Below are 13,617 nucleotides of genomic sequence, written 5' to 3'. Positions count from 1 at the left end.
AATAGCATGCAAGGATTATGATTAGAATTACTTGAGTTAGGGGAAATTGGAGAGGGAGACAAACCATGGGGGACTGTGGACTCTGAGAAACAGACTGAGGGTTTTGGAAGGGAGGAGATGGGGGGGGGATGGGTGAGCCTAGTGGTGGGTATTAAGGAGGGCACCTATTGCATGGAGCACTGGGTGTGGTTCATAAACAATGAATCTTGGAACACTGAAAATAAAATAAAATTAAATTTAAAAAAAGAATTACATTTGTAGAAAGCACATGTTGACTTATTTACATACTCTGTGCTGATTCATTAATAAATATGAAATTTATTCAAATCGTTCTTATAGCCTATAATAGAGTTTTAAAATATTCTTTTGCTAGTTCATTCCTTCTTATATCCAAAAATTTTGTAGATATTTTTATTGCTGTTATAAATACTATGTTAACCTCCATTATGATTTGATTGATTTTTGCTGGAATTGTCTAATTGTCTTTCTAAAATGTGTGTAGCTCCTTGTTTAAATCTTTCATTTTCTTTTTTTTTTTTTTTAAGATTTTATTCATTTATTTGACAGAGAGAGATCACAAGTAGGCAGAGAGGCAGGCAGAGAGAGAGAGAGAGGGCGAAGCAGGCTGCCTGCTGAGCAGAAAGCCTGACGTGGGGCTCGATCCCAGGACCCTGGGATCATGACCTGAGCCAAAGGCAGAGGCTTTAACCCACTGAGCCACCCAGGCTCCCCTAAATCTTTCATTTTCTAATCTTCTGTCTGTTAAATCTGTTAGATTGTCTTTTCAAAGGATAATTCAAGTTGCCCATAACAATAGCTTTGTCGCTGCGCTTGTGAGGTTTATGCCTCATTTCTCTTGCTTGCCTTACTGTGTTTAGAAATTTCCACACGGTGTGGAAAAGCAGCGGTGTGAGCAATTGTGTCTTGTTTCCAAATTTAATACAAAATTTTTTTTAAGTATGATACTTGCTCTAGTTTTTATTTAAAATGAATTCTGTCAGTTTAAGAAATTTGTCGTCTATAACTAGTTATAAACTTGCCTTCATAGGTGATAAACCAGCTTTTTAAAAAAACAGGCTTTTAAAAATACTGAATCATTTTTACATATCAGTCTCTCTAAGTGAATCAGTTTATAGGGTCATTTATTACCATTGTAAAGGACTTGGTGCAGATTCTTCACTAATTTAAATTATAACAAATGTTTTTTTATTTTTATTTCTACACTTTTGAGACACAATGCTGGATAGTTCTGTGAATACCACATATTTGATCAGGAAAGAAATTTCTGATCTACTTTTCTATGGGAAGTAGGACCTGCTTTACCGCAGTGCAGTTTACTGAGATACTCATACTAAACCCAGTTGAAAGTGCCTCGAGTTCTTCCTTTCCACATGGAGAGATGATTGTCACAAAGTCCTGTAGGTAAATGGGGTTTTTTCCACATATCATCCTAACTCTATCAGTATCAGATTTTCTTCTCTTTTCTGTCCTCTACAGAAAAGAGAAAGGATGCATTTATTATAATAAGACATGATATTTAAGTGGTGCTTATACTGCACCAAGCCCTTCTCCACACCCTTCACATATATTTGCTCATTTAATCCTTGTAACAACCTTTAAGAGATACTATTACTGTTACCATGTTAGAGATGAGACACAGAGAACATAGGTGATTTGTGTAAGGTTACACAGCTAACGTGTCAGGGGATGGTTCAACACAGGTGGTCTCATTCAGCCTCTGAACTTGAGACCACAGGTTTTACCTTTTGGTTTTTAATCCTGTCTTTTTTATACACAATACTTTCATTAGTCTCTTTAAAAAAAAATACATTTTCATCGTAAAAGAATTATGTAATAGAAACAAAAATTTTAATATTCTAGATAGTGCATCCTGTGTTTCGATGCTGGACTGTAAGGTAAATGCAACGTTGTTTATGATCTGTTTTATAATTGGCCTTTCAGAATCTTTGAAAATTGTACTTTCCCCTCTTAAATTTGCAGCACCTTGTTTTTGGGATCAAGTCATTCATCGCATACCTGATTCCAGATGTACCAAAGAACCTGTATGACCGAATACGACGGGAGAAGTACTTAGTCCAAGAGATGATGTACGAGGCTGAACTGGAACATTTGCAACAACAACGGAGAAAAAGTGGTCATCCCGTTCACCATGAATGGCCTTAGTTGATTCCTGTTGCCCAGTGGGGACAATAGCATTAGTGGGAATGACAGCAACTTTAAATTCTAGGAGGGATCCAGGAGGAAGGCACGCCTGGCAAACCATATGTATGATACGTTACTTGGAAATGCAGCACAACCATCTCTGGGATTTGGAATGTCCAGGCTTCTAGGGAAGAGAAAGATGACTCATGACCTTAAAGAATGGTTAGATTGACAGTGCAGGAAGCCAGGATCTAATTCTCAGAACCAGCCTCAGGGAGTTGTGTGTTGGGAGACCTCCACCCTCCATCAGCTGCAGTGTAACGGGAAGGGTGATGGTGAGGATTCTAGCAACAGATTTCCATGTAAACGTTCATAAGCCAGGCATGCTGAAAGTCTCATGTGGTCTTTAATCACATACTCTGGAACATTACTTGGGTTGAGTTGAGATACTTGTAGGAAATGACTTAGAAGGAATGACTTAAATCAGTTATTGCCTTTGCTGCCAGAATTCCATGTCCCTTCAGCTTCTAGGTTTGGGGAATTTTTCTTGTTCCTTGATGAGATTATGGATCTGTGCCACAAGGAATTTATGCTGCTTTACATTGACTATGCAGTGGAATTGTTGCACACCACCTTTAGTAGTCAAACCAAAAACTAAGATTCTAAAAAGAATACTATTCATTGAAATATATCCTATTGCATTGGCTACATTCAAACGTGTTGTTTCACCGGCAGAACAAGTCGCACTGCCTTTTTTAAAAAACAAGCAAAAAACCCGTGAATTCCAATAGAGCCACATACTCTAAAAATATGGGCGTTTTTTCTCATATCATATAGAATACCACTCATCCATATTTTACCATGGAGGGCTGTTTTATAGTATTTTTAATTTTTTCCTCCCTGGTTTATTATAATAACTCTCGCAGAATAACAGAATAACTTGAAATGCTGTACATATGTTGGTTTTCCTTGTACCTTTGCACCTTGGCAATGTGTAATGCAAGTTACATTTCGTGCAGCTCTGAGACCAGATACATAGTATGCCCTTGTGACTTGTTTATTCAGGAAATCAGAAGCCAAATGCTTTGCAACACTTTAAGCTTTTCTAACAATGTGCACTTTTGTTCATGAGCTAATGAAAAAAATGCATGGATATAAATTTGTATTATTTGTAAAAAAAAAAAAAACACACTTTTTTTTGTTTTATTTTCTTTTCATCAATGAGGGGAGTTTTCTGTTATTGTTTCTTTGATAGACCAACTTGGTCGATTTTTGAAAACTCTCTAAAACCAACATCAAGTCAATTCTGAAAGACATCATTTTGCTTTGTTGTGGAGTTGCTGCTTCTGTGTCAACTCTATCTGTGGTATTGCTCACAGATGGATGAAGTAGGAATGATGAGGGATTCAAGGAAAGAAAGTCTGGTGGAGGTATAAGCAATGGGAGCAGGAGAGGAGGAAAAGAGGAGAGTTGAAACAAGGGAATGAATGGGAGAAACGAAGACAACTTTCCTTGGCAAAGCGATCAAAATGAATCTCACATTTCCTCCCCTGGGAATGGGGGTTGGCAAATCACATAGACTCACGCATTCAGATATATACTATATATATATATGATTCATAATTTTTGTCCAGTTTGTTTTTTGCTCAATTAAACAAAGCACAGTTATTTCCACAATGCATAAAGACCAGACTAAAGACAATGGAAATAAAGCTACTTTGTATATATGCTAGGGTGTCTCTAGTAAGAAAATTATAAAGTTTCTCTTACTAGAAAACTACTTTTTGTCATCCTAACACTGAAAATGGCCTTTCGGCTTTTTCTTCTTTTGCTCCAGGGAAAAGCTGTGATAGATCATCGTTGTTCCTTGGTTTGCTTTTGTAAAAAAAAAATCTGCCCTCTGATTCTGAATCTGACTGAACCAGAGGTAGGACCTCTAAACTTCCTCCCATGCCCTTGTCACGTGGGACCCTTCCATTCACATTCCTCAGAGATTCTGTTTCTGCCCCCTGCATATTCATAGCAACTAATTCCACTAACTACACAAAGGAGTTTAAGCTCCTCTGTTTTTGTAGCATCTGCAGCATTTCCTTTTCTTTGTTAGTTAAATGTATATACCATGCCTGAGCATAAATACTCTGTATGCCTATTGAAGACACCAATGAACCTAACATTTAGGTCTCTCCCAAATTAGGGATATAAGACAAAGACAATTGTTTTACAGAAGAGCAAAGAATAATGATAGCCATGTTCTTGAGAATTCTGTTCTTTCTGAGTTATTTTTATACTACCACCATTAGGGTTTAAAATTGTATTGATTGCCCAGAGAGAAAAACATGAAAAGAGAATGGTATTTTTAATTTAAAAAAATTATAATAAATTGATGTAGATGTTACCTTCTCTGGTAATTTCTCAGACCAATCAAAAAATAGAGAAACAATGAAAAAGTTATCTGTAAATGTCTTTTTGTGAAACAGTGAAGTAGAACCTAGCTCTGCCTTCATCATTGTTGACAGCAAAATATTGTCAGCCCCCTCACAGTATGTGAGTTTTAAATCACTCTGCTTTCATTGAGAGAAATGTTTTATATCATGGTTTTCATACGAATACAAATTATTTCTCAAAGATTTATATAGCACACACTATTCTCAGGAATTCTGTATTACATGAATGCTGCTTATATATTTTCATATTCTAAATTGTTGTCTTTTCAAGCAAATAACTAACATATAGGTGCATGCAGTCTGCCTTGATAAGTTGTTCAGAGCTGAAGCACTTTCCCAGTACAGTGTGTCAAAAATTGCTCTAGGTAGTAGCCGAAATAGTTTGCAATTGTCTAAGTCTATGCACGCCCTTTTCAATAAAATGCTGCTGAGTGACTGCATGATGAGATGCAACTCCTGAATGATGCACTTTCTTTCAAAATGACTTTTAGCCCAATCTGTTGTAGAATGGAATGAAAAGGAACTTTTTCACTCAATAAATCATGTGATATGATGTTTCTTCCTACAGTTTTCATGTTCAAGTTGATCCTGCCTGTTTTTCAAAATAGAAGTTGGAGTATGGGGAGAGGGTATTGTTCACTCTTTAGCTCCAAAGGCAATGGTTTCCAAGTCTTGCAAGCCCTTGTTCCACTCTTCAAAAGTTTTGGCTGTTTGTCTTCTGATAAACTCATTGTCATCATCAGGGCATTTGCACATGAAACATGAAACCTAGAAATGGAGGCTCTTACTGATTCTAATAATGCTTTTTTCTAGAAAAAGATGGAAGAGGAAGCTTGGTTAGTTCTTAAGAAGGTAATGAAGCTCCTGTCATACAGAAGCATTTTCTTTTTTTCACACTTAGGCTGGCTCTACCAATCGCTGTCAAAATCTCCTTAAGATAAAAATTTTAGCACTGATAAAGTTCCTGCCAAGGAAGGAAGACATTTAGGGGCACTGTAACCAACTGCCAACAAGAGGCCACCAAATGGCCTGATTTTTCTCAACTTGATCAAAACTGAAAATCCAGGTGGCCTGAAGAGTTGTGTTACTGATATGGCTGAACTGATTTGTCTGTCAATTGGAGGCAGGTAGAGAGGCCCTGGGTGTGTGTGCAGGTGTGTGTGCGCGCGCACATGCACTTACTGACTGTGAGATATGCCCAACTCAGTCCTACTATGGTCATAGATATTTCCATTCCATTTTCCCCCAAATCACAATATTATAACAGACTTTAGGAATAGTTATGGATTTTATCCAACGAATCAATTAACATCTTATTCTTTCTGGTATTCTCAGTAACTTAGGAGCGAGAACCTTTTAGGAATGGCTTAAACTACCTAGCTTCTGATAGAAAAGTCTGACTTTTCCTATAGGCATTTCTATCCAAAATGAAATGTGCCAACCACATGTAATCCAAGAAGAAGATTGATTTAGCTTTAGCCAGAATCATTGATCAGACTAGGTTCCTGCTACCTAGGATTTGTGTATTTGTAATGGTGATGTTACCTTCAGTTGAACATGCCATCTGGTTTCATCTGAAGAACCATACCCACCACCACATTTGATGGTTTTCTTTCTAGAAAACACAAGTATTATAGCCACTATGTTCTAGCCACATTCACACTGAGGCATCTTTTCCAGGGAAGTAAGATGAAAACAGGTTGATAGAAAAAAAACCTCATATTTATGATCTCCTCCAATTTCCTGTGTAATCAAAGTCTACTCTCCAGAAGAAGAAGTCTATCCATCAAAACTCACTGTTCTTTTTTCTTTTTTTTTTTTTTTTTTTAATATTTGAAAAAGAGAGAACAAGCAGTAGGGAGGAGCAGAGGGAGACAGAGAAGCAAACTTCCTGCTGAGCAGATAGCCTGATGCAGGTCTCCATCCCAGGATCTGGAGATCATGGCCTGAGATGAAGGCAGACATTTAACAGACTGAGCCACTCAGGCACCCAAGCTTTACTTGTATATGAGGGTGTCAGCATGTGCCCCAGCACCATTCTCCCTCATTCCACACCCAGCTGGCCCCAAGCACTTGGGGTACTCTCTGGAGCACACCAGAGAGTAAACTGTGTGGTTGTGTTGCATCTTTCTCTAAGATGGAAGGGAGTAAAATTTCCAGACATATGCCCAAAATTGACTTCCTCAGAATATTTATTTCCATCTTAATTCTCTCTGTGTGGGGGGAAAACAGTTTCTCTGGTGCTTCTCAGAAAACAAAAATTTCCTAAATTATTACTTGAAAGGCAAAATTTAATGAGATTTCTTTAGATATCCCCCACAAAATATAATTGTCATATGGATGGCTAGCCCCATCTGATTTTCAAACTGATTCAAATCCTTTAAATTATTTCATCAGTGCCCATGCCACTCAACACTACCAGGTGAACACAATAGGCTGTTAGGGTTTTGTTTTGTTTTTAAAGATTATTTTTTTAATCTCCACACCCAGCCTGAGGCTCAAACTCACAACCCTGAGATCAAGAGCTACACAACCTACTGTCTAAGGCAGCCAAGGGCCCCCACATTTGGCTACATTTAATATCTTTCTAACAACTAGTATGAGCAGGCTTTTCCCACTTTTCATTTAGTGAGAAGAAAAGAACTGAGTGGCCAGAAAAATCTGGTGGCATAGATAATTGTGGAACCAATGTTTGGGAGATGGTGAAGGGACTTAGGACTCTCCTACCTGAGCAAAAATGTCTGCTTTGCAAAGCCTATTTTAGACTCTGCTGTGCACACACCCAGCCTTCTTTCTGACTGAAAAACAATTGCAATTTTGTTCATCCTCTCACGTTCAGAGAAACGAAGTTTTTTCCCCTTTTTTCTTTCTTATTTACTTTAAGATTACAAAGCTAAATGTGGTAAGCTTAGATTTCAGTGACAACTCCAGCCAAAGAATAAACAACAATGCTGAAGATGAAAATGCCCTTAAAAATAGGTATAATTTTACATTCCTAGGATGTGTGACTTTCAGCTTCTATACTGTATTTTTCAACTAGGAAAGTTCTAGGGAGTCCTATAATTGAAGAGGAAGTTTGGGGAAAAGGCGGAGTATATTTCTCCAACCATTTTTATTCTCCATAGGAGAAATTATTTTGCAACCGTATATTTAACCAGATGAACTTAAATGTTGATTTTTTTTTCTTTCTACGTCTGCAATTCTTCTGCAAATCAAATTATATACAGTAGATTGTTGATCATTAATCATTTTAATCATTAAACTTTCATAAGAAGTCTTAAAGCTAATCTAATGAAGATTTGCTCTGTTGAAATAGATTGAATAAAATTTTAAGGTCGGCATTCTTGAAAACAGTAAACAATAATGGTACATAAACCTTTATGATGTAGATTCCAAATCAATCAATTAGATTGCCTCTACGAATTCTGCTGACCATCTTATGCTGGTAAAATAAGCAATTTGTGGATTGCTCATTTATTTTCTTAGGTGGTAATTACATTAGGACATTGAATCAACATACTACATAAAATTATTTTTAACTTTTTAAATATGTCAAAGCAGATTTTGTAATGGGGAACTGGATGTTCAAAACACCTGTGTACATAATTGCTTTAACGTTTTTTAAAAACAGATGAATTGTTGTTTCTGGAAATTCCTGAGGGCAAATAGGCCAAGGCCCATAAAAGACATCACCATTATATATTGTTTTTCTTGATTTAGAGTAATCTATTGTATTAAGCCATAAAATCCTCCTCCTGGTTACTTCTGAATGTATGTGGGTCTGTGTGTGTGTATGTGTGCCCTAAGCCCCTGAGCAGCCCAAATATAGGCATAATCCAGAATACATAGAAGTCATATCATATGTCAAACCTTATTTTGACATATGCTTCCTTGGTGATTTGGTAGACCTGCTTTAATCTATTAGGCTTATATAAAAGCTTTTAAGGTGGGTAATTATTTTGCATACTGCTCCTAACCTGTAGAAAATAGTCACATTGATCATTTAAATATGCTTTGGTCTGAAATTATTTTTAAAAGAAATAATTAAAATTGTTATATATCTTAATTATATATCTATGTTCATTCTACAGATATTTCTTAAAATTGAGTAGTTGTATAACTATAGCATTAAATTTAGTACTTCATGGCTCTATGAAAAACACATAAAATTTGGAAATAGAAAAAAATCATCTTAAATTTCACACTAATTGTGTGATATATTGGTAATATACAGAAATATTACCAATTAACATTTTCATGATAGAATAGAATCATTTTTCTAATTCATCATGAGAGTATAACAAGAGAGCCACTGACACACCTATACCCCAAGTGAAGGCCATGTTGATTAAGTAGCCAAATATTTATATGTTTAACTCTGTCTTCTAAACAGCTGTTATTTCAAATTCCACAAGTGCAGTGTTAGAAAAGTGAGTTTATGTGTGTGTGTTATTCAGATAGGTGCTTGCAAATCTAGATTGATATGGTCAGGAGACTGGAATGCAGGAAGAAATAGTAACATTAACTTTCTCCAAAAATTACAAATAAAAATAATCCATTAGATGATTATTAATTATGAGTTACACTTGATTAAAATTTTATATCATTTTAATATCATTGGTAACATCAATTAAATTTCAGTTGTTTGGAAACAGATTATACTTCAAGGTTATTAAAGTTGGATAAAATAGTTAACTTTGCAGTAAACCCAGCCACCTTGGAATACTGAGATTGTGCACATGAGATTTCTAAATACACACATGTATACATAGAGAGCTTAAATTTTGGTGCTGTTTTAAAACAATTTGTTTCTAAGAGAACAAGTAAAAGGAAACTGTTCTATTTTTTTTTCTATTTACTGATCTGATCTTTGTAATAATGTTTAAGTAAGATTGTAATATCATAAAGATATTTCAATAATATTCTCTTTGAAACATTGTTTGCAAGCCCCCTGGTGTGTGGTTTCTTTTTTTTCTTTTTTCCTCTTTAAAGTGAAATGCTAGAACCCTGTAAAATCACAAAAGAATGAGATTTATATTCAAGAAATATTATTTGAATTAGACAAGGGAAAAGGCCTCACCCCATCTGTTGTCTGGAGAATCACAATCTCTGGTAAGTATGCACTGAGTCGTACACAAGGCTTAAGATCCCGTTTACATGTACAAACATAATACTTAACAATCATAAAAATGAAAATTGCATTTTTCCATTAATAAACCTGTCTATGTAACAGTGGGTTTTTTTCTTTTTTTCAAGAATTTCAGACTAGAAAATTTGCTCCCTGAAAAATCATATTTTATTTGAATTCACCATTAAAAGGCTACCGTTTGGAAATTAATGGTATGGCTTTTAGTTTATAGTTTATGGTTCTCTTGTTCTTGTTAGTTCTTAAACTGCTTCAGTAATTCATATGCTAAGCCAGTATCTTGGAAATTTAAAAGAAACAGTGAACCAATTTAACCGAAAATGAATACTGTAACGAGTATCACTTTCTTCATATATTGCAGACTAACAAGTATTGAACGTTTCATGGGGCCAGTCACCATGCTAACTAGCTGATATGATTTCCCTCTATAATTCCTCGCAACAACCCTACTAAGTAGGGACAACTTCTGCTCCTTTTAATTTGTAATAAACAAAATTTTAGAAAGACTTGCCCAAGAATTCCTGAGATAATTTGTATCAGAACTTCCATCTGAACCTAGGCTGTCTGCCTCCAATCTGTCTCCTCCATCCAGAAGCAGTACTTCTTCCTCCAAATGGTAACAAAGAAAGTTGCCGTTCTCAAAACGAATTCCTCAGAATGGATGAAAGAGACAACTGAGGTCATTCCTTTTCATTTTAACCAATATTTGTGATTGAATTTGAAAGATGGAGATAAGCAATAAGCTTGGCACATTTTAGGCCATCCTAGAACACATCATTCATAGCCCCATTTACTGAGAATCTCCCTGGTCGTTCCATGGCAAAAACAACCACAGGTTTAAGCCATTTCCGTGGCTTGGATTGGACGTGGCACTGGACAGATTTTATATTGCACGGGCAACCTAACTAAGGCTCCTAGGGAATAGTGAGGGCAGGAGAGAGGCATCATGGCCAAGAAGACGAGCCTATGACTGCACTGTACATTTCCTTTCTGTTCAGCCACACAACAAACGTGGTACCTAGACACTGTGGAAGATGGTTTTCCTCTGGGACTCGGCACTCTACCTGAAGCCTTAGATTTTTGTATATTTGTTCAATTAGGAAGGATGAGGAGGGATCCCTATATTGACATCTATACGCGCCTCAAAATGTTAACTCATAAGGCCACGGGTTCCACTATGTGAGAGAAGACAGAGCCATTTTTATAATAATAATAATGACAATAATAATGGTATTTTCCATTTGTAAGTTCACTGATGCTTTGATAACACTCCAGGTAAGAGAATTAGCGACTAAAAAAAGAAGAGAAAAAAGGGTCCTAAAAAACACTCTGGGCAAAGTGCTGTCCTAGTGAAATATTGATGGGATTATTTATGAGTAAAATGAAGAACATTATGGTATATTTTGTTTTCATACAATTCCAAGAATAAGTTCAAAACCTTGAAATGTATTCCATCCATCTATACCCCAGCAGTATGCCTCTCATCCTCGGCCCCTTGTGTCTGGTGTGTCTAGAGGGGCAGCTCTGTGCTGGTTCTCAGCATCGGAGACCAGGTCTGCGTGCAGGCCACTGTGGACCTGCTGGGGCCAGAGTTCTCAGCTCAAAATCAGACTGTGATGTGTTCTCAGATGCCTGAGTGGCCACTGCTCAGTTCAGACACCCTTCAGGGACTGCTGTCCATGCTCCTGCCATGGAAAGAACACCACTCCGAGTTCTTTCTCCAGCGTTAGAATCTCTACAGGGTATGCTGAGAAGGCAGGATGCAGGGGTAGTAACTGATTTATCTTCTCCTTAAAGTGAATGAATAATGGGTAATTTGTCAGTAAAGCATCCTCTGGGAGGCAGGGGGCAGGCAGGAAACCACATATATAATTGCTACTGTTTATCAGGTTTCATCCTCAGAATTGTTGCTTCCCTTCCCAGTCATAAGATATGAACTAAACCAATGAGGTTTGGCCCAGATGTCAACATTCACCTAATATATTCTCGAGTTCTAAGTCATAGGAATGTCCTAACTACTAAATCATTTGGAAAATAATCACACCTTCCAATTTGCAGATCCTTATATCAACATCTTTGTTAACTTGGTGGACCTCATTCTCATTTTCATGATTTTTTTCCTTCTCATTTTCAGATATTTTTCCAAGTGTATTTTTACTTTACTTCTTTCCTCCTTTTTCAAAATGCGTTTTTCTCATCTCCCTTATAAACCACAACCCAGTTCTCTCTTTTTCTAACTCTATTCTCCTCTCCCACTGAGAATGGAGGGAGAGAAGGCAAGCATTTGGTTGTGGCTTATGAACCCCAGTTTTTTAAAATTTCTTCATTGGTTTTTCCCCCATCTTTCTATCTTCCCTCCTTAATAACAAATACTGGTTACATAATTTTTCTCTATCTCATTGCTTCTTTTAAGGTTTTCTCCTCCTGGATTACATCTAAACAACATAGCCTTTGGGGCTTCTCATCCTTCCCCATTTGGACCATTTCATTTTATTTTGCTGACATATTATTTCTAGGCCTTTTAATCTTACCTGGTCACCAAAAGAAATCCCTGGCACTGCTCTAACATACCTGACACTGAGACACTGGTGTATTTCCTACAATGTTCCCTCTGATCTAGCCTCTGTGGCACTGGTTCTTTTTTACTTTCTATAAATTATTTCTGAGAGTACAACCATATAAATCTTTCCTGATCTCACCTTAGCCTGATGGAACACTTTGAGCTTGCACGACAGAGCTGAGTTCTCAAAGAACATTTTTTAAGTTCTGGAGTAAAAGAAAATACAGAACAGAAGTTGTTATTTAAAAAAAAAAAAATGGAGAGGCAGTGAAAGGTTTTTAGAAGAAGCAAAGAAATGAAGTCCTCAAAAAGTGAAAAGTATAAATCCTGTGGACGAGGTATTTTGTACCAAAGACCCCATGACGAGTGAAATCTGTGGGTTGGTAAGCTATTTGCAAAGTTCTTTTCCTCAATCCTAGTCTAATAGCCTCCTCTAGGACATTCCTTGTTCCTGTTCACCTGGCCCTGGAGAGAGACTCTAGACTTCTGTTGAGCAGAATCAATTTTTCTTTGTAAGGTGATAGAAAGAACTACTATGCCAAGAGCCCAAAGGGTGGAGCGTATTTAGTTATGATTGTTGCACTAACGAGATATACCAGACCCTCTCCTGTGCTAAGCAAAATTATTTCTAAGGCTTGGTCAGGACAGCTGTAGGAGTGGGGATGAAAGAAGAGGAGGACTTCAGGTATGGGCGCCTGGCATGGGATGAGGGGGTTAAAGGCAATTAAGTGTTCCAACTGCAACTGTAGTGTGAGGTGTTGTGAAATGTGTCTCCACCTATGTGAGGTATGGGGGTCGGGGTAGATGGCATTCCTTCATTTTACCAGCAGTGATGGAGAAGCATTTAATATGCATAACCCCTTCTACATTCTGCCTGTGAATTCCAAGATACATGATGGCTCAAGAACTACCAAAAAACAAAACAAAACAAAACAAAATACCCTGAAGTTTCATATGACATAAAGCAAAGGGGACTGACTCTTTGCACTGCAGTGACATCCAGTCCTAATTTAATCCAGGAAGAAGTTGCCAGGCACTTAAGACTAGGCTGTTTCTTCTCACCTGAAAGTTGGGGTCTTCCAAAGAGTATCCTGGGAATATCCAGGGGAACAGTCATTTTATTTGTAGTTATAAATAAGTATAAATAGACATTAGACATCCTTGTCTTTTAGCAGTGACAACTACACAATCTACTAGCCAATAGGCCAGCAGGATACGTACTGTGTGTATTTGTGTGTGTGCTTTTGCTTGTGTGTGTGTGTGTGTGTGTGTGTGTGTGTGTGTGTTGTACTCGCATGCATGTG

The 13,617-nt window shown here is 37.1% G+C and overlaps 1 protein-coding gene across 3 annotated transcripts in view; it reads left to right on the top strand.

The window, feature by feature from the left end:
* The window catches only part of LOC111149717 (anoctamin 3), a 445,297-nt gene extending 441,999 nt beyond the window's left edge, over positions 1-3,298 (top strand). For 2 of the 3 annotated variants that reach the window (XM_022506953.1, XM_022506954.1), the window contains one exon: positions 2,002-2,184. In XM_022506953.1, coding sequence (XP_022362661.1) covers positions 2,002-2,184 — 183 coding nt within the window. Of the gene's footprint in view, positions 1-2,001 lie in introns of all 3 variants that reach the window. The other variant, XM_022506952.1, reaches the window with a different exon arrangement.
* The last annotated feature ends 10,319 nt before the right edge of the window (positions 3,299-13,617 follow it).

This window comes from Enhydra lutris, unplaced genomic scaffold (assembly GCF_002288905.1).
Source record: "Enhydra lutris kenyoni isolate GAN:26980312 unplaced genomic scaffold, ASM228890v2 scaffoldscaffold22, whole genome shotgun sequence".
Classification (NCBI taxonomy): Eukaryota; Metazoa; Chordata; class Mammalia; order Carnivora; family Mustelidae; genus Enhydra; species Enhydra lutris.
Note: the sequence above shows the minus strand (reverse complement) of the source record. Positions and strands in the feature narration are given on the sequence as shown.